Source organism: Lepidochelys kempii, chromosome 2 (genome assembly GCF_965140285.1).
Source record: "Lepidochelys kempii isolate rLepKem1 chromosome 2, rLepKem1.hap1, whole genome shotgun sequence".
In the NCBI taxonomy this organism is placed as follows: domain Eukaryota; kingdom Metazoa; phylum Chordata; order Testudines; family Cheloniidae; genus Lepidochelys; species Lepidochelys kempii.
In genome coordinates, this window is record NC_136381.1 from 210,177,170 (window position 1) to 210,203,207 (window position 26,038).

General features: G+C 42.0%; 1 protein-coding gene across 2 annotated transcripts in view; it reads left to right on the forward strand.

The window, feature by feature from the left end:
• Positions 1–26,038, forward strand: part of IGF2BP3 (insulin like growth factor 2 mRNA binding protein 3) — a 167,596-nt gene that overhangs the window by 109,409 nt on the left and 32,149 nt on the right. For both annotated transcript variants that reach the window (XM_073333722.2, XM_073333723.2), the window contains 4 exons: positions 874–1,008; positions 1,557–1,679; positions 12,552–12,687; positions 16,865–16,996. In XM_073333722.2, coding sequence (XP_073189823.1) covers positions 874–1,008; positions 1,557–1,679; positions 12,552–12,687; positions 16,865–16,996 — 526 coding nt within the window. The remainder of the gene's footprint in view (positions 1–873; positions 1,009–1,556; positions 1,680–12,551; positions 12,688–16,864; positions 16,997–26,038) is intronic.

The following is a 26,038-nucleotide window of genomic DNA, read 5'->3' on the forward strand; positions in this document are numbered from 1 at the left end:
GGGAAGGCTTGATAAAAACCGATTTGCATAGGTGAACACAGACCCAAACCCTTGGATCTTAAGAACAATGAAAAAGCAATCAGGTTCTTCAAAGAGAATTTTAATTAAAGAAAAAGTAAAAGAATCACCTCTGTAAAATCAGGGTGCTAAATACCTTACAGGGTAATCAGATTCAAAACACAGAGAATCCCTCTAGGCAAAACCTTAAGTTACAAAAAGACACAAAAACAGGAATATACATTCCATTCAGCACAACTTATTTTATCAGCCATTTAAACAAAACAGAATCTAACGCATATCTAAGTAGATTGCTTACTAACTCTTTACAGGAGTTCTGACCTGCATTCCTACTCTGGTCCCGGCAAAAGCATCACACAGACAGAGAGACCCTTTGTTTCTCTCTCCTCTGTCCCCCCCTGTTCCCCCGTCCCCCCCCACAACTTTGAAAGTATCTTGTCTCCTCATTGGTCATTTTGGTCAGGTGCCAGTGAGGTTATCTTAGCTTCTTAACCCTTTACAGGTGAAAGGGTTTTTCCTCTGGCCAGGAGGGATTTACAGGTCTTTGCCCTTCCCTTTATATTTATGACAAATATATTTAACACCATTTTAAATGCTGGATGCAAAGCAGGGTTTGGTGTGGAGGCTGACAGCTTGCAAACCCCCATGTAATAACCTTGTGGCCCTCTGAGGGGTCCCGACCCCCAGTTTGAGAACCCCTGTGTTAATAACTATATTTGTATGTTTCACCAAATGAAACCTTGGTTTTGGTTTTAAAAAAATCCATATTAACTCAAAATAAAGTGGATCTATAATCTCAGTTCTCAGTCCAAACTAGAATAAATGCTTACGGCTAATGTTTTTTCTTTCCTCAAGAATTGATATTCATCGTAAAGAAAATGCAGGTGCTGCTGAGAAACCAATTACTATCCACTCTACTCCTGAAGGCTGCTCGACAGCTTGTAAAATTATTATGGAGATCATGCAAAAGGAAGCTCAAGATACCAAATTGTAAGTAAAGGGTTTAAAGAAAGCAAAATTCCAAATCCTTTTCCAGTCCCATTAAAGAAGTACTCTTAGCTTTATCTGTCAGCAGGTGAAGGTGAATCTTCTCCTGGATGTCTGGTAGCAGCATTTAACTTTTGGCTTAGAGAACTTTAATTTTATTTTCAGTGCCACCCTCTTTGCTTAGGGCTTATGTCAGTGTAGTTAAGACGGTGCAGTGTCTGTGTAGACACTGTGTTACTTACATTAGCTGTTGGCCCTGGCTCTCAGCTCCTCACACTGCCCCCCTTCAGTCAGTGGAAGTGCTCCTGGTGAGGATGCACACCACTGACAGAAGGAGGGTAGTGTGGACATGAGCCACTGCAGTAATTACATGGAGCTGTAGTGTAGACATGCCCTCATTTTTAATCTGTTAGTAAATATTTATGGGTATAAGTTATTGCAGCAAACAGTTAAGATTTTTCATTCAAGTGATATTACATTTAAAACCTTGCCTTTTTCAATTGCTTTTTAATAGTTGGCCATTTGTCTGAATTCTGTAACTTCTATTACAGTACAGAAGAAATTCCCTTGAAGATATTAGCACATAACAATTTTGTTGGCCGTCTTATTGGAAAAGAAGGAAGAAACCTAAAGAAAATTGAACAGGACACAGATACTAAAATCACAATATCTCCGTAAGTGTTCAATTGCCTAAACCTCGAAGTGCTGTGCCTCAGAAATAGTTCCTTGGGTTTTGTAAACCTTACTAAGTTTTGTCCATTATGTAAAGGCTGGGGTACCAACCATTCAGACCCCTATCCACGCTGGGACTTAAATGGTTATTTTAGCTGAATTTAAACACTTCTCAACTTGTCTAAAAATAGGCAAGGGCTGGTCTAAAAATAGTATTCTAGACTAGGCAGAACTCTAGTTTAATCCATGTTTATAATATGCTGTTTTGAAACTGTTATATGCTGGACAGGCAAGCATGTTTTATAACTGGACTAGTTTTGAAGTATGTATAAAATGAGTTGAAATAACATGGAAATCTCCTATATCGGCTGGGGTTTGGAACAAGGTAAAGGAGAAAAGCAACTGAATAAATAAGAACAGTAGTATTTTAGGTAGTAATTTTCTATTTGGGTCAGGTCCCTTTCTGCTTCAGCCTCTAGCAGCTAAACTGCAGTAGGGTAACCAACCTATTGTTCATTTAGACAAATGTCTAGGCAAGAGCGCTGCTTTCTGCTATTAGCTGGTCCTCACCCGTGGGTGGAAGTGACCGCTGCAACGAGCTGAAAAGTCTGAATACTGCTCTGTTATGGAGCTACATGTGGGCGAGAGGAGTGTGAACTTCTCCTCTTGAATAAAGTTTGGGGAAGTGAGAGCAATAAAGGAGTGGACACACCGAAGGAGGAGGGACAAGAGGGAAGTGAGTTAGGAAACTGGATGAAGGAGGGGGAAACAAGAAGTGTAATTAATATAAAAGGGAGAAAAATAAAGGGAAAGAGGAAAGTAAGAGATTAAATAAGAATTTCTATAAAGAAGGAGAATCGGAAAACAGTCTTGGAGATGAAAGAAAGAACCTGATAGTTTTTTGTAACATGGGCAAAATGTTTGAGAGCAGGGAAAATTACCGGAAGGCAGAACAAAAAGATGCTTGTGACTGTTATAGACTCCTGCTGGAGACTCTCAGGATAGAACTGGGAGCAAAAGCCATTTTGCCCTGATTGAGTTGAGGGAAGTTGCTGTGGGGGCAAGGAGGTAGAGGACCCTGCCTGACACAACAGAGATGATCCCGCCCGCCAAGGTCTCCCCAGGTACTGGTGAGCTAGTGAGGGATGTTGCATTTATGATGTCTTGTTTTATATAATACTATACTCTCCTGTGCTTTATTTGTTAAGTAAAGAGCATAAAGTTGTTAGACTGGACTACTTCACAACTGCTTTGACTTGTCCCTTAGAGAGTTAAACTGTAAATCAGAAGGATCGCACATTTTGGGTGGAGTTCCAGGTGAGGGGTGTCTTTAAATACTGGAGAGTCTGAAGGGTCAGCGCTATGCCTCCGGGCTGGACAGCAGGTTCCAACACTCAGGCGGGGGTGCCAGATAAAAGGTCTGAGAGTAAGGCTAGGGACCTTTAGATTGGAGCAATGGCTGGACTTCATTCAAACTCCAGAGGCTTGAAACACCCTTGTGATCCAAAGCACAGGGGTTTGGCTTCCTCGACAGCAGCCCTAGTGGGTGGCCAGGAAGGGGTAATTCTTCTTCAGGTAGTGTCCCTGTGAGCGCGCCACGTGCGCACCTGTGCGTTCTTCATCTGAAATTTTTGTCGTCAGTCTATGCTCCTGCACCCCAGACACCCCTGTGCCTGAAAAAAGGATTTATAGGGAGGAGCTGACCTGTCGCCACTCCAGTGACTTTTCAGCTGCCTGTGGTTAGAGACTGAGCATTGCAGTGTTGAGCCTCGCGGCTTGCTGTGTCTTGCTTTCTTTATACCTTTTCTTTTAGTTCTTAATTTTTTTCTGTTATTAGCAAAAGTTTGTCCTTTGAGGGAATTTTTCCCCTTCCCTGCTCCTTGTTTGCCCTTTGGTCTCTAGGTTTTTTTCCCCAGGCCACATTCACAGCCTTGAGTGCAGGTTTATGCTCTGCAAGACCTGCTGCAGGTCTTTTTCGCTCAGCAACAGACATTCAAGCTGCCTTTGCTGCTTGGGAGAAACCCACATTCCCTGTAAATGTAATGCTTCGGATTTAAAAACAGATCTAAAAAATGGAGGGAGGACAGATTTGAACTCCTATTTATGGAGGGCTCCCTGAGACCCATAAGAGCCGAGTTACCTCTGTACGTCTGTTCCACCGACCACCTCTGGTTCAGCAGTCCTTGGGAGTTGTGAGGCTCCCATTCCGTCTGATACTGCGACCACGGTACCAACTAAGGAGGCTATGTTGTATACTGAGAAAGCATCTAGAGCGGGACCAACATCCTGGCACCTGTCTCAGTGCCTTCAAAAGCTGGAACCAAGGTAAAGTCTTTATCTGTACTATCTTCCATAGCCTGAGGTGAAAAGCATTCCATGCTTATTTTGGTGCAGTCTTCAGGACCGCCCAATATGTTTACTCCTGAGGAACCCTCTCCAGGGTCCCCAGTATCATCTAGGCTTCTAGTTCAAGGGAACCTCTGAATACTCAAAGAACCTAAATCACTGTCATTTAGATGTCTTGAGAGATACTCCTCTCCAGTACCAACTCACCTCATGGAGGCTACTCACTTTCTGTCCATTTCTTCAATGGTGACTCTCCCTCCGATATTGACACTGTCCCCACGCAGACTCTTTGAGGGTACCGAGGGATACTTCCAGCTGGTACCATTACAGAATTCGCCATACCACCTCACCAGTGTCCCTGTCTAACCTTGGTAACAATGGAAGCTCATATCTCTTCTCGGAGCTTGGTACGGACCCAACAATCAGTACCTACACCACTGGCCCACTTTATGGATACAGAGGTCTGTCATGGTTCCTCCAACTTCCAACCTCCCTTCCTAAAGGTTCACACTGCAGAAGGAGCTCATAGCAGGAAGAATACCTGGTTATCCTGTCAAGGACAAACTTGGGGTCCTGCCCCATTCCCTTATGCTTCATCACAGTTGGCTTACTGGAATCTGTGGACTGCTTATGGATACCCTTTCTACAGGGTGCCATCCCAAAAGACCTCACGTCAAAGATCTCAACCAATGCCTTAGGTCCTGTCACCCAGATACCTCCTGCAGAGCAGGAAGCAGTGGAAGAGGAAGAAGCACCTCCTTCCCACAAATCCTCCTCCTCATCAGATGAATCTGTTGTGCCTCGCCGCCATCTTACCCTGACAACTTCTGAGCTTTTCAAGAACTCCTAAAAAGTGAGGCAGACACCTTACAAATTCCATTAGAGGAGATTCAGGAAATCCACCGTTCTTTGGATGGATATCCTTCATTCACCTCCTCAGGGCAAGGATTGCCTTGCCCATCAATGAAGATTTGCTTACCCCAGCATGCACGGTACAGCAAACTCCAGCCACATGTAAACAAGCTGACAAAAATATGACATTCCTCCTAGTGGCTCAGAGTACTTTTTTTCTCCCATCCACCTCCCAACTCTTTGGTGGTGGAGGCTGCCAACCAATGAAACAGGCAACTCCAGTTCCATTCAACACCATCTGACAAGCAGCTGAAATGATGGGACCTTCTTGGCAGAACTACTCCTTGGCCTAGTTGCGATTCAGAGTGGCCAATTATCAAACACCGATAGCAAAGTGTGACTTCGCAGTCTAGTCAAAATTTTCATTTTTACTGAACACTTGCCTCAGAAGCAGAGAGAACAATTTCAGGCCCTCATTACAGAGGGACAGGCAGTCGCCAAGGCATCTTTCCAGGCCTCGCTAGATGCCACTGACACAGCTGCATGTTTTATGGCTATGCGAGTAGTCATGTGCTGAGCTTCCTGGCTGCAGTCTTCTGGCCTCACCCAGAAAATACAAAATATGGTCAAGCACCTTCTTTTCAAAAGCCCCAAGTTGGTTAGTGATGCCATGGATGGGTCCCTCCATACATTCAGAGCCTCCCTGATGACACTATGATCTTTGAGCATCTATAAATCTGTGATGAAAAGAAAATAGAGCAGGTTACAGACAATTCACTTCACTACCATCCCACGAGACTGGCTGAACTCCATGACGAAGCCTAGATTCCCTAAGAAACAGCCCTCTCCCAGCCAGTAATGTCTTCAAAATGTCTGTTTTGACCCGTTAGTCAAGGATCACAAACTACCTCTCACTTTGGCTCCTAGGTTGCATTTGTTCCCTTCCTACCCTTATGGGGGATCATCTCTTCCATTTCCTACATTCCTGGAAGTTCATTACTTCAGACAGATTCTGGAAATGATTTCTATAGGCTATTCCATTCAGTTCAACTCCTTACCACCTCCTCTCCCCCATCCGTCTTCAGGGAACCCACTCAAAGATCTCTTATGAAAGGTACAATTCCTTTTAGCTGGGCATGATCAAATCTGTCCCATGGGATGTCATTGGGAAAGGGTTCTATTCTGAGTATTTCCTTGTCCTGAAGACAGTGGGTGGAGACCAATTCTGGATCTCAGGACCTTAAACACATTACTCTGCTCCCAGTGGTTCAGAATGGTGACCCTAGCAGCAACAATTCCCTCTCTGGATCCAGGAGGTTGGCTTGTTTCCCTTGACCTCCAGGATGCTTATTTTCATGTCATTCATCTCTCGCACAAACCATTCCTACATTATATGGTGGGCAGGGGCCAGTACCAGTGTCACATCCTGCCCTTCGGCCTCTGAACCACCTCAAGGATCTTAACCAAAGTTCTCTCAATTGCAGCAGCCTATCTTCTCCAGATGAGCATCATCATCTTTCCTTATCTGGATAATTGGTTCCTGAAAAGACGCTTGCTTCTCAAAGCACAGCTAGCAACCAGCAAATCTCCATCTCTGTTTCGCTCTCTGGGTCTCTGTCTGAATATGGAGAAGTCTGCTCCAACACCCACACAACATGTAGACTTCATCAGGGACACTCTGGACTCCTCTTTCTCCAGACCATACTTTCCCAGGGACAGATTTACCACAATGTCCAAACTTGTTTCAACAATACAACAGAGCCCACAAACCACTGCAAGGGTTTGCCTACAACTTGTGGGCTGTATGGCAGCCTGTATGTTCATAACTCCCTGAGCAAGACTTCACTCGTGATATCTTCAAGCCTGGTTGAGAACTGTCTACACCACCAACAGACAGTCTGTCCAAGTGGGTGTCTGTACCTCAGAGTCCTTGTTTCTCTGATTTGGTAAAAGGACCCACAAAAGCTGTGAATGGAAGTTCAATTTATGCAGCTTCCTCCCACAATTATCAATACAGGCTCCTCCCTCATAGGTTAGGGTGCACTTCCAAAACTTCACAGGTCGGGGCAAATGGACCCCTCAGGAGCTGATCCTCTGTATCAACATATTGGAGCTCAGAGCAGTCCGTTACACTTGCCAACAGTTCCTACCACACATCAAAGACCTCCCAATCAGAATAATGCTGGGCAATAGAGCAACAATGTATTGTATCAATCGGCAAAGAGAAGCAGGTTCCTCGTCCTTATGCACTGAATCCATAAAACTATGGAACTGGTGAATATCACACCGCATACAGATCTTAACAGTTTATCTATTAGGACTACAGACCACAGTGGTGGATTCCCTCAGCCGACGCTTCAGCATCAGCCATGAACGGGAACTGAACAGTGAACTGTTCCAAGAGAGAGATGTCTTACCTGGGGACATCCGCAGGTAGATCTCTTCAAAATTCCATCCAAGGTGAAGTGCAGACAGTTGTGTTCAAGGGGAGGATGTGGCCACAGCTCATGGGAGAGGCCCTAGCCATTACCTGGCTTTGAGTTCTGATATATGCTTATCTCCCAGTCCCTCTACTGTTCAAATTCCTAAACAATGTGAGACAAGAGATGCTAGTAGTCATCCTCATAGGCAGGAGCAGCAGGTCTGTATAATTTTTGGTGCTGCCCAAAATGGGTCTAAGTCTCTTTCTCTCTCTGCCCACTCCCTCCCCGCCCCCCATTGTAAGCCGATATATATTTTTTTAAATAATGTAAAAATGGACTGGAAACAGTAAGCATTTAACCGTTTCCCTTTATTGCACAATATGATTATCATAAGAAATGTATTTAAGAATATTAACTTTATTAATACTCTTTTGAATACTGAAACAACCAAGCACTCTTGGATCAATAACCCTCAAAAGCAAATATTTCTAAAATTAAAATAGCCCCTTCTTTTGCGATGTTCTTCAGAAGGCAGCAAATACTTTTTGTCATTGTTTGGTTCTTGAATGGAGGCATCCAGGAGACTTGCAATGTCCAATTCAGAGGCAGAGTTATGAATGTGCAGGTGATTTAGACATTCTTGTCCCATTGTCATTCGCAAATAATTTTTCAGTCTGCGCAGGCAGCTGAATGATTGCTCAGTGGTGCAGGTTGTAGCTGGAATTGTGTAGAATAATTTCAGAATTGTAACTTCTGACAACAAGTCACTCAAGCCTTCGTTTTGTTTCAGAGATTGCTTCACTTTTCTCACCAAATTAAGCTGGAAATTTCTCGATCTGCAAATATTACTCAACATTTCTAAATGAAGAAATAGCCTCTCTGTGTTAATGTCACCATGGAAAGCTTCAGTTATTGGGACAGTGTCCTGTTTCGAGCCATTTGCTGCATCGGTTATATGCTTCTCCAATTTTACTATGAATGTAAAGCTTTCTGTTGAAAACCTCTGTTCAATGGCAACTTTGCAAACATCAATGATCCTGACATATATTTGATGAAAATACTCTTTGGGGTCACTAAAGGTATGCGGAAGGCTTCCATGGTCAAGCCATCTTGGTGGCTTGTATTTTCTTGGGAGTGTAGGATCATCTAAATAAAGATTTTTTGCCTTCTCTACTGTTGTTTCCCAGAAGTGATTATATGATGAGTTAGTGCGCATCCCGCTCAACACCTCTTGCAACAGGCCAACTTTCTTTATAACACTTGCCAGTGATACATTTGGGCTTTAAATTTTTGCATTAGCTTCTTCTACAGGACCCATGGTTTTCACAAACTGTTAGTGTAAAGTACGTTGAAAAAGATTGAAGTTGCTTCGAGAATCCACTACATTTTGAGCCAGATTCATCAGAAGAGTAACTAAATTCATCTAGGCAGTTCATCCTGGCTTCCTAGTTGTGGAACAGTGATTTAATGCCACTGATCCTTGGTGTCCATCTTGTCGGGCACAATGGTCATAAAGAAGGCTCCCCTTCACTCTGAAACTCTGAACGCTGCCATACGACTCCCTGATGGCACTGATGAGATCTTTCACTATCGAAAACGTACCACAACATTCTAGAATATTATGCATGTCATCCTGCATGACAAGGTTAAGGGAATGTGCAGCACAGTGCTCAAATTCCGCTCCTGGCTCTCGATCCCTCACTGTGGCTTGGACCCCAGTAAATTTGCCTGACACATTACTGGCCCTGTGGTAACATTGCCCCTGGCAATCAGAAAAGGGCAAATCACACCTGAGAAGCGTATCTTCCACAATTTTGAAAAGAGAAGCAGCATCCATTGCGTCAGTTTGGTAAAACCCAGTGAACTCATAAATCTCTCAGTCTTCACTGGAAAAGAAATCTTAAAGAAAAACTTACTTGTTCTTTTCTTGACGGATCAGTAGTCTCATCCATTACAATGGCATAAAACTTTGAAGCCTTTATCTTTTGCACAATTTGGCTTAGCGCCATCATTGCGATTATTTTGTTAACTTCATGTGACAGCCACTTGTATTTTGTGCGACTAAGCCACTGTCTCAGTTCCTCTCAATCTGTACTGCATAGCAACAAGACCTACATCAAATTTGAATCACTCTCATTATGGCATGTCATGCTATTCCTTGTTGAGCTAGGTTCTGAACACTGTTAAAAAATTTTGTGCAGTGCATTCCTGGCTGATTGTGATTCTTTTCTGTAACTGGCCAACATTAGTGCAGAAACATTTACCTGTGATTGCAGAACAGCATGCTTCATTACCGCTTCCTTGTGACAGGATGATTTTTCGTGTGATGTAAAACCATGCAATGCATGTCTCCAATCTTGAAATCTGGACGAAATAAACGTTGGTTCAGCCTTCTTAGAAAATATTAAGATCTTCTTTTCAGAACAACTTTTGCAGAGTGAGCAAAAAGCTCTGTCTGATTCACTGTTGCACGCCAACCACGTAAACCTTGATAGCCAAGACTGCTGAAAACTCCTTTTCTTATCTTGTAGATTTGCCGCATCTTTCTTTTGTATAACTTCAGTTTGAAAGCTGGGTGTGGAACTCAGGCCATCGCTTGATGAACTATCCATTTCTTCTTTTTCTCTGGGTAACTTTATTAAGAATTTATCCATTGTTGGTTATTACTGGTCCTACAAATCAAGAATTTGCTGCTGGGATAAAACGAAGCTACAGTGCACCAGCGCCACAAGATTACGAGGGCCAGTTAAAAGTGGAAAGTCAGAAGCAGAACTCGTTATATTTTGTTGTACCCGTATACAACACATTATAGACTTTAAAGGATGTAAAATAAAGTGCCTTTAAAGCACCACCTGCTGGAGCTGGGCTCAGGCAGGGATTTAAAGGGCCCGGGGATTTAAAGGGCCCGCTGCGGGGAGCCCAAGGCCCTTTAAAGCACTGCCAGAGCTCTGGCAGTGGGGCTCGGGTGGTGCTTTAAAAGGCCCGGGGCTCCCCTGCCACTGTGGGGAGCCCCCTGGTCCCTTTAAAGCGCCACCGGAGCTCTGGCAGCGGGGCTCAGGCGGGGGCTCCCCGCAGTGGCCGGAGCACCGGGCCCTTTAAATCCCCACCTGAGCCCGGCTGCTGGAGCCACAGGGCTCTGGCATCCAGGCTCCAGCAGGAATTTAAAATGCCTGGAGCGCTGCAGCGGCCAGAGCCCCAGGCCCTTTAATTCACCCCTGAGCCCCGGGGCTCCCAGCTGCCTCTGCAGGTGGTAGCTCCGGGGTGATTTAAAGGCCCCAGGTCTCCCAGCCAGAGCCCCGGGGCCTTTAAATCGCCTCTTCCACTCAGGACTCCGGCATACCAGTAAGTCCTTTAAGTTACGTTCATCCCTGGTGCCTCCTCCCCCTCCTCAGGTGTAGCAGCAGCCAGCAGCGCAGTGCACAGCAGCAGAGCAGCCACCTGCTTTCAATCAGGCAGGGATGGCCTGGGAGAGGCACACGGGGGGGGGTGGCAGGCTTTGGGTTTCGTCCCCTACGACAGTCTCACAACACTTTGCCTCAGTGTGGCTATTCAGTGGCTGGCTGGTATAGAAGAGATCTGCTCTACAGAAGTTAAAAGGGTATTGCTTAACATCGGGGCCAACAACTAGGAAAACTTACCGGAGAAACAAGGTGGGTGAGGTAATATCTTTTACTGGACTAACTTCTGTTGGTGAAGAGACAGACGTCTGAGCTGAAGAGGAGCTGTGTGTAAAATCGAAAGCTTGTCTTTCTCACCAACAGAAGTAGGTCCAATAAATGTTATTTCCTCACCCACTGTGTCTCGCAAATATCCTTAGGTCAACATGGCTACAACAACACTGAATACAGGAAAATTTACCTGCGAAAGTGAAAATGCTTCCAGGCTTGGTGCAACTATCAAGCTATGCTTTCTCTTGAGTTCTCTTTGGCTCACATCCTTGATTACATTCTGAATTTAAAGACCACAGGCTTATGGCTAAGCTCCATCAAAGTTGAGCTAGTTGCCATCACAGCTCCTATAGAAGTGTTCAGTCTTCATTCACCCTACTGCTGCAAGATTTATCAAAGGCTATTCAACCTGTTCCTTCCTGTCAAGGAGCCAAGTCTGCCATGGGACCTCTCCTTACTTCTCAGTGCTCTGAGGAAACCCCCATTTGAACCTATGGGGATATCCACATCCTTGCTTCCTTCCTAAAGTGTCTTCTGAACTCCACATTAATCAAAAGATTCACTAGCCACTATTTTACACCAAGCCTCACTCACACGGGATGTTAAGAGCTCTTGCCTCTTACTTTGACAGGACCAGGCCCTTTGGGTTTCTCCTAGACTCTTTATCTCTGTTGCAGAATGAATGAGGGGACATCCAGTCTCCTCCCAAATATTGTCCAAATGGGTTCCATGTTATGTTGTCATGCTACAAAGCCTCATTCCCCTCCAAGAGTTATTGCTCAATCTATCTCTGTAGCTCTTCTGAAAAATATACCCATTTCAGACATCTGCAGGGCAGCCACCTGGTCTTCGCTGCACACGTTTTACCAGCATTATCCTCTCGTGCCTGATTCCAGAACTGACGTGGCCTTTGGTGACACTGTCTGCAGTCCATATTGAATCCACTTCTTCGGCACAGAGAGTCCCCTGACCTGGGGCACCCATAGGGACGCTACTTGAAGAAGAAGAAGGAGATTACTTACCTTGTGCAGTAACTTGAATTTTTCAAAATGTGTGTTCCTATGGGTGCTCCACTACCTACTCTTTCCTCTCTGCCTCAGAATCTCTTTCTTCGGACTTCTGTGGTTGAGGAGGAATTGGAATGGTAGTGCATCTGCCCCTCTTTTTGGGCCCCAAAGGTGTCTGGAGCACAGGTGTGGACCTGCAGACACTGCTGACAAAGATCTCCAATCAAGAGCAGATGGTGGGTGTATATCCTGATGTGAGGCACCCAGAGGGACACATCTCAAAGAACTCAGGTTACTATACAAGGTAGGTAATCTCTCCTTGCTAGAGTCTATGACACGTCCAAGCAAATCTTAACCATTTGACACTGAATCACATTGCACTAATTTTAGTCCAGTCTTTTGTGAGGGAAGTATTCTTTCAGAGTCTGTTAAAATCATGTTTGAGTTCTGCTGCAAATTGATCTTGTATGTTCCAGGGTAAACTTGCCAGTTTCAAAATTCCCCAGCCTCAACTGATACGTTTTGATTACAGTCTACTGTTTGAATGGTAATTCATTGCATTTCTGTTTTGCCTGCAGACTGCAGGACTTGACACTCTATAACCCTGAGCGGACCATTACAGTTAAAGGCAGTATTGAAACGTGTGCCAAGGCCGAGGAAGAAATAATGAAGAAAATCAGGGAGTCCTATGAAAATGATATTGCTGCTATGAATGTGAGTCTTTTTCTATGGCTTGGTCATTTTTGGATGTTTATTTCCGAGAGATTCTTTACGTCTATATTTATATATATATTGGATCTCTTTTTGGTCGGAAAAATTGAGAAAATTGACTTAGATGAAGGACTTGAAGAATAATTTTACTTCAAAACTACCTTCCTTTGTTGTGGAGACTGGAAAGGAGTTTTTATTTGTATTATGAATGTTCATTTGATGCCACAGTACTATGAAGTACTTGAAGGAAGTGCTTTCTAGTCCCCTGATACTGTTCAGTTTTTAACATAAGAACCATCTTTTTATTTGGTAACTCTAATCTGTAAATGAGACTTTCCTTAGTTTCCTATTTTCTCATGTGTAGGACTCACTCTTTAATTTGGGAGCAGAAATATGTCCTTTTCAATTTGGAAGGTAAAGAACTGTACTCCTATGAAGATAAGGACGACTTGTGGCACCTTAGAGACTAACAAATTTATTTGAGCATAAGCTTTCGTGAGCTACAGCTCACTTCATCAGATGCATTGAGCTGTAGCTCACGGAAGCTTATGCTCAAATAAATTTGTTAGTTTCTAAGGTGCCACAAGTCGTCCTTTTCTTTTTGCGGATACAGACTAACACGGCTGCTACTCTGAAACCTGGTCCTATGAGGATAGTTGCTGATTATCTAATGCAAAAAAGTATTACCCTGTAATTTGACAGTGTCACAGGTAGAGATCGGTAGACCAGAGAAGACTTGGGTAAACCATCCTACAAAATGTGGAAACATGGGCAAATTACTAACTTTTAGAACAAAAGAACAGTACAAGCATGTAGGCAGAAAATCAGAAAGGGTAAGGCACAAAATGAATTACACCTAACAAAAGACATAAAAGGACATAACAGGAGGTTCTATAAATACATTAGGAGCAATAGAAAGACAAAACAAAGTGTAGGTCTACTACTTAACAGAGAAGGAGAGCTAATAATGGACGACACCAAGAAGGCTGGGAGTTTAATGCTTATTTTGCTTCAATCTTCACTAAAAAGGTTAATTGTAATCAGATGCTTTTACACAATAGTAACAAGAAGGGGGAAAGAACACAAGCCAGAATAGCGACAGAAAAGGTTCAAAAATATTTAGAAAGTTAGATGTATCCAAGTCGGCAGGACCTGATGAAATTCATCCTAGTGTGCTTAAGGAATTAACTCGAGCAATCTCAGAATCACTAGCAATTTATCTTTGAGAACTCAAGGAGGACAGATGAGGGTCCCAGAGGACTGGAAAAGGTCAAACGTAATACCTATCTTTAAAAAAGGCAACAAAGGACCTGGGGAATTTTAAACCAGTTAGCCTAACTTCGATACCTGGAAAGATACTGAAATAAATTTATTACACAATGAGTTTAAGCACTGAGAGGATAATAGGATAAGTAGTATCCAATATGGATTTGTCAAGAACAGATCATGCCAAGCCAACTTAATTTCCTTCTTTGACAGGGTTACAGACCTAGTGGATAGGGGGAAGATGTAGATGTGATATATCTTGACTTTAGTAAGGCTTTTTATACAGCCTCACATGACATTCTCATAAGCAAAGTAGGGAAATGTAGTCTAGATGAAATGACTATAAGGTGAGTGCACAACTGGATGAAAGCAAACTATTCATAATTACTCTGAATACAGCCTGTCAAACTGTGAGTTGAATCTTGTGGGGCCCTGCGTGGGTCTGTCCTAGGTGTGGTACCAAACATTTTCATTAATGCCTTGATTGATGGAGTGGAGTATGTGCTTATAATATTTGTGGATGACACCAAGATGGGAGGTGTTGTAAGTACTTAGGAGAACAGGATTGGAATTAAAAATTACCTTGATAAATTGGAGAATTGGTCTGAAATCAACCAGAAAACATTCAATAGACACATGCAAAACACTACACTTAGGAAGGAAAAAATCAAATGCACAACTACAAAATGGGGAATAACTGGCTAGGCAGTAGTGCTGCTGAAAAGGACCTAGGGCAGTGATTTTCAGCCTGTGGTCTATGGACTCTTGGGGGTCCACAGACTGTCTGAGGGGTCCACAAAAGGTTACCACCATAGAACAATGGTTTTTACCCTGTGATCCACAGAACCCTATGGGTCCACAGACTATGTCTAAGATTTCCAAAGCAGTCCACATCTCCATTTGGAATTTTTTAGGGGTCCACAAATGAAAAAAAGTTGAAAACCACTGATTTAGGGGTTATAATGGATCACAAATTGAATGCAAATCAGCAGTGTGATGCATTTGTGAAAAAGGCTAACATCATTCAGGGGTGTATTAACACAAGTTTGTGAGTTCAATCCTTGAGGGGGCCGTTTAGGGATCTAGGGCAAAAAAAAAAAAAAAAAATTGGGGATTGTGCCTGCTTTGAGCAGGGGGTTGGACTAGATGATCTTCTGAGGTCCCTTCCAACTCTGATATTCTATGATTCTAAGTGTCACACTTAAGACACAGGAGGTAATTGTTCTGCTCTACTCAGCACTGTTGAATCCTCACCTGGAGTACTGTGTCCAGTTCTAGGCACCACCTTTTAGTAAAGATGTGGACAATTTGGGGAGAGTCCAGAGGAGAGCAACAAAATTGATAAAAGGGAATGAGGAAGGGTAAAAAAAGACCTGCACATGTTTATTCTTGAGAAAAGAAGACTGGGGACTGATAAGTCTTCAAATACGTTAAGGCTGTTATAAAGAGAATGGTGATCAATTTTTCTCCATATCCACTGAAGGTAGGACAAGAAGTTATCTGCTTAATCTACAGCAAGGGAGATTTAGGTTAGATATTAGGAAAAACTCTAAAGATAGATAGGTACTAGAATAGGCTTCCAAGGGAGGTTGTTGAATCCCCATCATTGGAGGTTTTTAAGAACAGATTGGACAAACTCCTGTCAGGATTGGTCTAGGTATAATTGTTCCTGAGTCAATGCATGGGGCTGGACTAGATGACCTCTTGAGGTCCCTTCTAGCCCTACGTTTTTATGATTCTCTGAAAAATTCAGATATATATCAACACTTAACCAAAACGTTCTGTTCTGGATGTCAGGTGGGAAATGTCTTTCAGTTGCCAATGTTTCCCGATTGTCCAGACTGATCAGAAATACCAGGGCTGTTCTTCACCACCTTCACAGTGGGTGGGAATTATGTTGTTTTTTTTCTAATGCTTTATTGGATGGATTTTGACCAGTCATTCCAAGTTAGTTTGTTGCCCTATAACTGCAGTTTTAGCTTGGTCTTTGGCAATAAAGGAAATCCTAGCACCTAATGTCCCACAGTTTGTGTCTAGTGATGGCCTTAAATGGGGTCTCTGTCCTAGCTGTAACAGGTTTAATATGTCAAATTGCATTGCAGGGAAATAACTTGGCGGGGGAGGAACTGGGGCTTAACTGAAGATTCTGGTGTGTTAGAATGCTACAACACCTCCTACTAACTAGACCTGGTCAAATTGCCCAGGAACAGTCTAGTCCAGTGGTTCTCAACCTGTGGGCTGCTTGCGGCCCAATCAGCAAACAGCTGTGGCCCATGTGACATCTCAGGGCCATACAGGTAGTATATATATTGTGTGGATGTGGCCCACATAACACGGAGCGTTGCATATGTGGCCCATAGTGGTAAATAGCTTGAGAACCACTGATCTAATAAGTGACATGTAGCTTCATTATAGTTAATGCTCATCCTGTGAGCACTGTGGGGGGATTTCACACTCAACGCTCTGCAGTCCACCTGCAGTTTTAGCAGTATGGGAGGCAGGGAGAATTAGTGGTTATGGGTGGAGCCGCTCTGTTTCTAAAGGACTGTTGAATTTCTATCACAGAGTCAGGCGGGTTATTGTTTTTGTACTAAACCTCATTCTAAGCATGTGGTCTAAAGGTCTGCCTGTCACTTGGATTTCTTTTCTCCAATCTTGTGGGTCACTTTATTGAAAAATAAAGTTGTAGTGAGAGACACCTGACTGTCTGTCACATTAGAGCCAAGCTTTTAACCTTATTGGCCTAAGTGAGTTGTCTGGGTATTAGGTCTGAAATCTGAATCCTCAAGAATGTAGATTTCAAGTAAAACATTGGCATCTTTACAAAAGAGGCTATTCCATTATCCCAACTGGGATTTTGATTAAGTTTAATAACTTGCATTGTAAGGCTAAATAATTTCTTCTACCGTTGCAGCTTCAAGCACATTTAATTCCTGGATTAAATCTGAATGCCTTGGGTCTGTTCCCACCTTCTTCTTCAGGAATACCACCTCCCACAGTGGGTGTTGCCTCTGCTGCCGCTGCTACTTCGTATCCACCATTTGGGGTAAGAAGTCTTCTTACTTTTGGCTATATTATATTGGCAAAAAGGGTGCTGTCAAAGTTTGACTACTGTTGAAGGGTAACAGTAACTATACGGTGATGCTGGTCAAAGCTGGAATAAAAGAAAAACTTGGCAAAGACCCAGGTATGTCAGTGTTCTGGCAACAGTTTACTGGTAGCACAGTTCTTTTGTGTTTTTGCTTGATGTAATGTGTAGGGTTTGTTTGCTGAATGCTTTCAGCTTGGCTTGTTTGTTCTGTTTCCGCATGAAAATTATCTAAGGTGGTTGTGGAAGAGTACAAACACTCAGTGACTGTTCCGTAAAATTATCAGTGATGAAATTATCAGTGAAATCAAACAAGTGAGATTTGGAAAAGTATGAAACCCTGTTTTCTAAATAAATGATAGAGATTTTCTTTTATATCCCTGCAGAAAAATAAGTTCAAGTTTATACTTCACTCTTAAATGAGTTAGAAAAACGCTTGGTCAGAGGTTACAAGAAATAAAGCAATCTATATAAGCCTGTCCTTCCTATCTGAGTTCCTAACCTGAAGAAAAATATGGGATTTGATAATAGATTAGAATTCTGAGTAGCAAAAACAAATTTATGATTGAATATAGCATTTTTGTGTATGTACGAAACCTACTGGTATACAACAACACTAAGTACAGTAGAACCTCAGAGTTACGAACACCAGAGTTATGAACTGACCAGTGAACCACACACCTCATTTGGAACCAGAAATACACGATCAGGAAACAGAACAAACAAACAAACAAAAACCAAAAAAGCAAATACAGCACAGTACTGTGTTAAAAGTAAACTACTAACCAAAAAAAAAAAAAAAAGGAAAGCAGCATTTTTCTTCTGCATAGTAAAGTTTCAAAGCTGTATTAAGTCAGTGTTCAGTTGTAAACTTTTGAAAGAACAACCATAACGTTTTCTTCAGAGTTGTGAACATTTCAGAATTACCAACAACCTCCATTCCCGAGGTGTTCATAACTCTGAGGTTCTACAGTATACAGGTGATGGTTTATACATATTAATCTGTTGGAAGGTGTGTTTGCATAGTATAATGCTCTCTGAAAAATGTGTGAGGAGTCGTGATGTGTTCTTGTTCGAATTCTTTGCTCCTTAATGGTCTCAGGGGGACTGTTTGCCTGCTCCATAGCAATATTTTGCGTCACCCTGACCATCTCGGAATCATTCTAACAAGGGAAGGTTCTTGTCTGCAAACTCTCTGCAGTTTTTGGAGGCAGAGAGGAGGTAATTTTTCACCACCATTCTGTCGCTAGCCTCCATGGTTCCAACTCAGTAAAAGATGATTAGGTTTTCAAAATGAACTATCAGAACAAACAACTTGTAAGATTTTTACAAAGCCCAGAGACCTGACAGAACTCTTCACCATCATCTTTATTGAGAATCTCTTTGAGTTAACTTTTACATTTATTAATATTGAGCAACACTCGATGGGCAAAAATGCACTGCCGCATATTGGCTACAAAGGCCCTCAGACAGTGTGTTCAGGACATTGGTTGCACTATATATTCACCCCCGTGTCAAAGTCAAGGCTCGGTTACTGCTTTGCAGAAGGCTTTGTTGACAAATTTCTCATCACTATATTTGCCATGCATGCTGTACATGAAGCCAAATCCGCCATGGGATAAGAAATTGTGAACTTGATCAAATAGCTGCACCCAGATGGGCTAAATAAGTATACATACTGTACTAGGGGTTTCTTTAATATTTTTCCCAGAGAAGTAAGCCAAGAAAATGTCACTGAAAGAAAGAGAATAAATGCCACGCTCATAACATTGTTCATAAGAATGAATGATTTGAGTGTAGGGAGGTTCTATACTGAACATAGTTTATAATGTTCGTAGCCTTATCAGGAAAATGTTCCAAGAGAGCCTGGGAGGCAATCTTACTATTAAAAGCAATGCTTCCATGAAAAATTTCATTAGCGTTGAAGATGAAACTAATCCAAAAATACTTTCTCTGGTTGAAAACTAAAACACAGCCTTGGCTTCATTGCTTTGCATAAAAATGTCATCTGTAGAAGCTGATGGTTTGTGTTTTGGAAATGAAGGAAGGTTTTGTTTATGCTGGCAGTCAGTATTTCTGTTTACAGTGGTAGTAATTATAAATGCTACTTTTCTCCTTTACCTGAACTTGCAAGCTGTCCTACTACTCCTGCAAGAATTCTTACTTCAACCCCATATTCCTGTTCTGTCTTATTCTTCTCTCGGTTCTTTGTTTTGCTTTTCCTTCCTTTTATTACTGTAAACTGCTACTGCCAGTATATGTCTCTCTTAGTGCCGAGTTTAAGAACTTCCTGCTACCTTTTCTGAAGATGGCAATGTCAATACACTTTTGTCCCATTTTTTTTCTCTTGATTCATCTTCACCCTTCTGTCCCCCACACTCCTTACCACCACTCAAAAAACCCCATCCAGGTTACCCTTTAGAATTCTGGCCGGTTTCCAGGTGGAAGATTTCTGGAAATAGGACATCAAAATGCTGGGAAAGCCTATCAAGAAGCAGGTGCTATTTTATAGCAATGTAGCATTTTTGCAGCAGGAAAGTGGCACAGGCTATGGCATGCGTTTTTAAGCAGATTTCTAACTTGCTTCCCCATTGTGCTGCTATACTCTCTCAACCTCTTAAACATGCTTTTGTCCCAACTGTTAGCTCAGCTGGGTTTCTGGCTGCATGGTAAGTAGATATGCAAAAAGCTCAGGAATAAATTGGTGAAGACAAAGGGTAGATAGCTGGGAACATCAAGCTGGGGTTCTTTCGTGGAGTTTGGGACTGGGGACTGTCAACAGGAATGGGGGAGGGTGTAGACCATTTGCATTGGAGTGCCTTGGTAAGGCCTGCATGGCTCTGACCCTTGGTGCTTTGATCAGCCCTGCTGCTTGAAGTCTGAGCAGTTCATCGCTTTCTGGTGGCGACGGGCAGAGCTGAGCTGGGAGAGCTGATATAAAAAGTCACTTACTAGGCAAACTCAAGCAACAAACAGAGGCAACTGACAGGAGTGTTTTGGAGGTAAGTTAGAGAGAGAGGCTATCCTCCCAGGTTCAGCTCTGTACAATTTCACAGTGGCCAGTGATGGAAATGTGATGGTGACCTGCAACAGATGTCCCATGTTTTCTTCCTTGCCTGAGCTGGAAGGGATTCCTATGTATGAAATGCAAGTTGGTGTCTGTGCTGGAAGAAAAGATTCTTGGATTGGAAGGGCAAATAGAGATGCTACTGAGAATCAGAGAAGCTGAGTAGTTCCTAGATAGCCAGGTTTGGGAAACATTAGTACCCCAGGTTCCAGGAACTGATCACTGTCAGAGACAAGACACTGGGCTAGATGGACCATTGGTCTGACCCAGGATAGCCATTTTTATGTCCGCTTAATGCTCTGTTACCCAGCGCCCCCTCTTCTTCAGTGCATCTACTAGTGGAGCAAAACTTGGGCAGCAATGCAGTAGGATTGATATAACAATGCACAGGGCAGAGGGTAAGGCTAGGGGGAACAGGCTCTATTGGGTGTGGGAAGGGAACAGGGTCTGGGAGAGGGGGAGGAGAACAAATGGGAGCAAGTCGTAGGGGAAAAGTTTCAGGGGATAAGAGAGCAGATTGAGATGAGGAAAATCCAAATACGTTTTAGGACAGGAAGAAGGATCACAGAGGTGGGGCAAAGGGCTGGCAGAAAACATACCAAGGGAGGTTAATGATAAGGACTAAGGGGAATGAGAGGGGCCTACAGGAAAAGAACCAAGGAGATCAGGAGGCAGTGAGGCTTTTTAGCTGTAATTTTCTGCCAGAACTTTTAATTTAGAGATCTTGGTTAGCAACATCCTCTTTCAACAGGAATTTGGTTGTTTGTGCAACCAGGTGGGGTTTTCATTCCACTGATATGAACACACACTATGCTTATTATTCACAACGTCCTCTGCTTACCTGAAAGTAAAAGCACTGCATACGTAAACTGCCCTGCACCAAGTGAACGAGCTGCTAAGGTTCTCCTGGAAGGACCTCCTGTCGAGAAGCCATCTGGCACCCTTTCCAGCCAAGGTCAGGGAGCCCAATGCTTTGTCACAGTTCCTTTTTAAAAAGGGAAAGTAGCTTGTTGTGAAATAAGTACAAATGTTTACTTCTTTATGTTTTATTTGCACCCCTACATTTTGAGTTACATGAGATCAGAGTGGATTTGATTTAAATCATGATTTAAATCACTAGTCAGGAAGACTCGATTTAATCATGGATTTCTACATAAAAGTGCATTCTTGTTGGTTGTTGTAACCTTAACACACATTCTTCACAACTCAGAGATAGATGTAGGTTTCATTTTTAGAAGGTACACACTATACATTTTTAAAGTGATTTATTTTGAAAACTTTTCAGATTAGTTTTACAGCTATATCAGAAAATGAATGATTGTTTGGTTATTTTATTTACCAAAGGTAATTGAAGCAGATAGTTATGAAGTCACTGGGAGGTGAACTACCTCCAATTCAACAGGTTAATCATTAATATTTGCAAAAAGAACCAGGAGTACTTGTAGCATCTGAGGAGGCGATCACCACCAGACAGATATTTAAATTGTTTTATTTAACTAAAACAATAATGTTATGTATTCTGGATTTTTCTCTTCAATAGCAAACATATAATATTTTAACAAAACAAGCATATGAATTTTTGAATTTAGTTAAACATTCAAGTTTTTTAAAATCAGGTTTGTTAAAATTGTTTTTAACTAAAATAGTTAAATCAAATATTTTTTAAAAACAAAAGTCAACGAGGTCAACATGAGACACTTAAAATATTGGCTTCTGCAGCTAACTCAGTCGTCTTCACCTTCGTTTTCCTGTTTGTTCGTAATGTGCAAAAGAAAAACAAGCTTTCCTGCTTTTTCAGGTCCCAGACGATTTCTCAATTTGGAATGAATTAATCCAAATTAAGAAAATATTCTTGCTATACCGGCAGAAGAAGCTACTGCTATTAAAAGTGAGATTATCACTTCAACAGTCTCTGTATCTGAGTGCTTAAGTGAATTCCACCAGTTGACTGGTGTGTCTTTCTTTAAAACATCAGCAGCAACCATATATTTCCTGAATGGTTCACCCTTAGCTCTGAAGTTTAGTATAGTTGGCATTATGGAGGGATGATTGCTGGATGTCCATGTCATAGCCAACTCCTCTTCTTCAGCAGTTAAGGTTTGACCCTGGTACTGAGTATTGAGAAGAAAATGAGCTGGAGATAGTGCTTGACTCATTTGCTTTTTTAATTCTTGTAATTTAACTCTGTCATTGCATATTTCTCTTTTTAAGATCTCACTTGGTTCCTTCCCAGTTTCAACAGCATCAGCAATAAAACAGCAATTTCCCTGCATTTTGTTCGAGGCTACAGAAATAGGCTTCAGGGTACTCAGCATGTGTTCAGTGTTTCTCTTCAGCCCAATGTTGTGAACTTTGACTGTGACAGTGCCATCTATTTTTTCACAATTTTGTTCACAAACTGTCATCAGATTAGGCCAGTTCTTGATATAGTGCTCAAAACAGTCCACTATTGGGTTCCATCACACGTCTTGTGGGAGAGTTAGCTTGGTTCCTCCCACTTTTTTCAGAGCAGCTGCTGCAAAGTGGTTGTTATGGAAGTATTTTGCAATTTCAACATTAGTCTTTATTTCTGTAACACTGAAGTCTTTGGCTAGGAGGTGCATCAAATGAGCACTGCAGCTGTGTTGTTAGCTTGGCGCTCTGTTCACTCTCTCCTAAATTTCTTCTTATCTTGGATACATTTTGCAGCATTGTCTGTAACCAAGCTGTGTACTAGACAGTTGAATTTATTCCCCAGTTTGTTATAGCTTTTACTGCTACTTCTCGTAAGTATTCTGCTGTGTGTGCATTTCCTGATATATCAATTCTTTCTGTCAGGAAGACATTCCCTTCTCCTGTTGTCACACAAGCACATACAACAGGATCATTGTGGACATTGCCCCACCCATCAAGACTCAGTTTAACAGTTTCACCCTCTAGACCTTTTGCACACTGCTGAATTTCTCTTTCATACACTTTTCCATTTCATACAATTTGCCTGTGACATCTATTCTGTTGGGTTGACTGTATCCTAGTCCTAATGACTGAACCATGTTAATGAATTGTGGAAAGGAGAGTTTGTTGCATAAACAATATTTTCATACAAAAGAGGTATTTTTTGTAATTTGCTGGTTCTTATCACAAACTCATCTATGGTTGTTTCTGGATGATGGAGATTTTTTTTTCTTTTTGCTACAGGTGATAACACTGTGGCTATGTGACATACATGATGTGACTGAAACACTATCATTGGCAGATAACTCTGAAACTATAGAAAATGATGGTGATCTTGAAGGTATATAGTCTTCAGAATCCTGTGTGTTGTGGATGGATTCTCCTAAACAAAATAAGTCAATGCAGTTATTTAATTATTATTACCACACTGCTCATTTAGTATTACTCATTGCGTTCCCTGACACTCGGTACTACTTTAAAGGTGAAATTGTAAAAGGAAGATCTGCCTATTTCCGCTATTTATTTTTTATTACAACTGCATCTAAAATGACAGTTCCGTAGAGTAACAACTATATTTTTTGCTCAAACATGAGAATTCAAGAATAGTCCCGAAGGACGACAGGCAGTCCTTAAGAAAGAAGTATGAAATAAAAAAGTTGACCAACCTGAAAATCCTGCATGTTCAGAAATGTTCCTTTCATCATCTTCAACACAGCTTCCTCCTGAGAAGGAACACTTCTCACGATCTTGTTTCATTTGGGCAACCAGGCCTTGCATTTCTTAGTTGCACTGTTTGCATTTTGCACGCATGCCTGTCTTACCCACAGGCAAAGGAACTTCATTAAAATATTTCCAAACTGGGTCTCTCTTACGGCCTGCTGCCATTATAGGTTTTCCCTTCTAGTGAGAGAATGGTATGGTAGATCTCAAATCAATGAAGGCTACACTCAAAAAGACCTCAGGACTTCTGGAATATGCTGCTCAAACAGTTTCACTTTTGTTTCTACTGCCTGTCCCTCCCTTCTCATGTTTATCTCTAGACTTCGCCTCGTCCAGATCTGTTCTGCCCCCAGCAATGTTTTCTATTCATTGAACTTTTTGAAACTTTGCACTTTTAGAGAGAGGTAAGGGATTGACTCTGTGTACACAAATTTGCAGAGGGACAGTCGGGTTGAGGTCTGTTATTTCTCAACTCTATCTATTTTTTTATTTTATTTAAAACATTTTTTCTGTTAACAAGCATGTTATCTCTGGAGAGAGAGCACTGAGTCCCTTTGGGTAGATAGAAACATTAAAGTAAACAATCTATACAGAAGCCCCTGGAGCCCCATATGATTAGGTCCCTAATCCATGAACTATTGGAACTCATTTACAAAACTTTTCTTAAACATTACATGAATATATCATCTCATACTACAGAATTAGAATGTATAATCCCTATTCCATGATGAGACATTATAGCTCAAAGATAATCTTTATTAAAACTATATTTGGATAGGTTTTTTCCTCAAAAAGCATTTTATCAAAAAAAATCCGATTTAAATAAAAAATCTGATTGTTTTATAATTTAAAAAAATCATTGATTTTTATCCATCCTGCATGAGATCAATTCAAAATGATGCATACAAACCCCTAGTTGTTGGGTTTTTTTTTAAAAAAAAAGGCCATCTCCTGTACTGGGCTTGAAGGCCTTCTTATCTCCGTGTGCCCTCATTCGTGAGTCAGGCTGCTAGGTTGTGCCTCCTTTCACTTGTGCACCCCTCCTACAGAATGGGAGACTTGGAGAGAGCTTTTTGTAGCCATGTTACTTTTCTGCAGAAGAGGTGGTGAGCAAGAGAGATTCCCCCCTCTACTTTCTCATCATAGGAAAAGAGCTCTGAGGTGTCAAGCTGGAAAGGGTCTCCTATCTCACGTCTGTGCATGTGAGGAAATGCTTGCTGCACTGCTTCTCTTGGAGGAAAGATACTTTTTAAAATGAAAAATTGCTTCATGAAGGATCTAGAAAATAGCCTGAAGTATTGCGCTTGGGTGAGGGGGAAGGAAAGTAAACTGTTTCTAATCCTCCAGCAACTTCCATGTCAAGTCTGTCTTGGAGTTTGACCTTTTGAGAGATAGAGATTAGTTCCTGCAATTCTGTGTTTTAAAACAGCGTCTCTAACATGTGCAGGGTTGTGTGTGGTTGGTAGACCAATTCATTTAATTAACTGTAATTCTTCTGAGTTGCATTATACCCTAATCATTTTGGGTAGCTTAGTAAACAGCAGGTAGTGTTGTTGTGGGGAGTCGTTCTACAGCCAAAAGGAAGCAGGGCTTCATATGCAGTTGTGGGGAGGATATGTATTTCTCTGACCTTGTTCAGCTGTCAGTTGGGCATCTATGGAGTGGAGACCATACTTTATTAACACCAGAAAGAGCCAGAGCCAACAAGCAGTCTTGGTGGATTTGTGTGAGGTTGAAAAATTGCCTTTAGTGATGATTCCAAATGATTAAAACTGTGGATTTTCCGAGGCTGTAAGTTCAGTGTCTAGATTTCCGCAACATCTTTTTTTCTTTCTAAGTTCGCTCATGCTGCTATTGACACCTTACAACATGTACGAAAAATTTTCTCCACCCTGCTGCATCCTGCTCCACCCTGTCTGATCAGTCTACCTCGTGGAGCCAAATGGATGGCTCTCACGGCAATGCAAAACTCTCATCCCTGCCATGCTTTTGACTCCTTCCTTGCTGAATTGGCATTGCTCCTGGTGAATCAATGACAAGAAATACTGTTTCCAGAAAAGCTCAGACAGTAGGGGAGAAGGACTAGCAGCCAGTGGAATGGACAACAGTGAAATTGGCACCATGAACAACAGAGAGCTGGCAAGTTAGCAGCTTGTTTTTTCACTGTCTTGGAGCCTCTGGAGCTATTCTTGGTAGCTGCTTTGAACAATTTTAAGGCTGTTGCAATGCTTCTCGGCATCACTGACTAAACATAGATCCCAACCATTTTTAAACAAAAA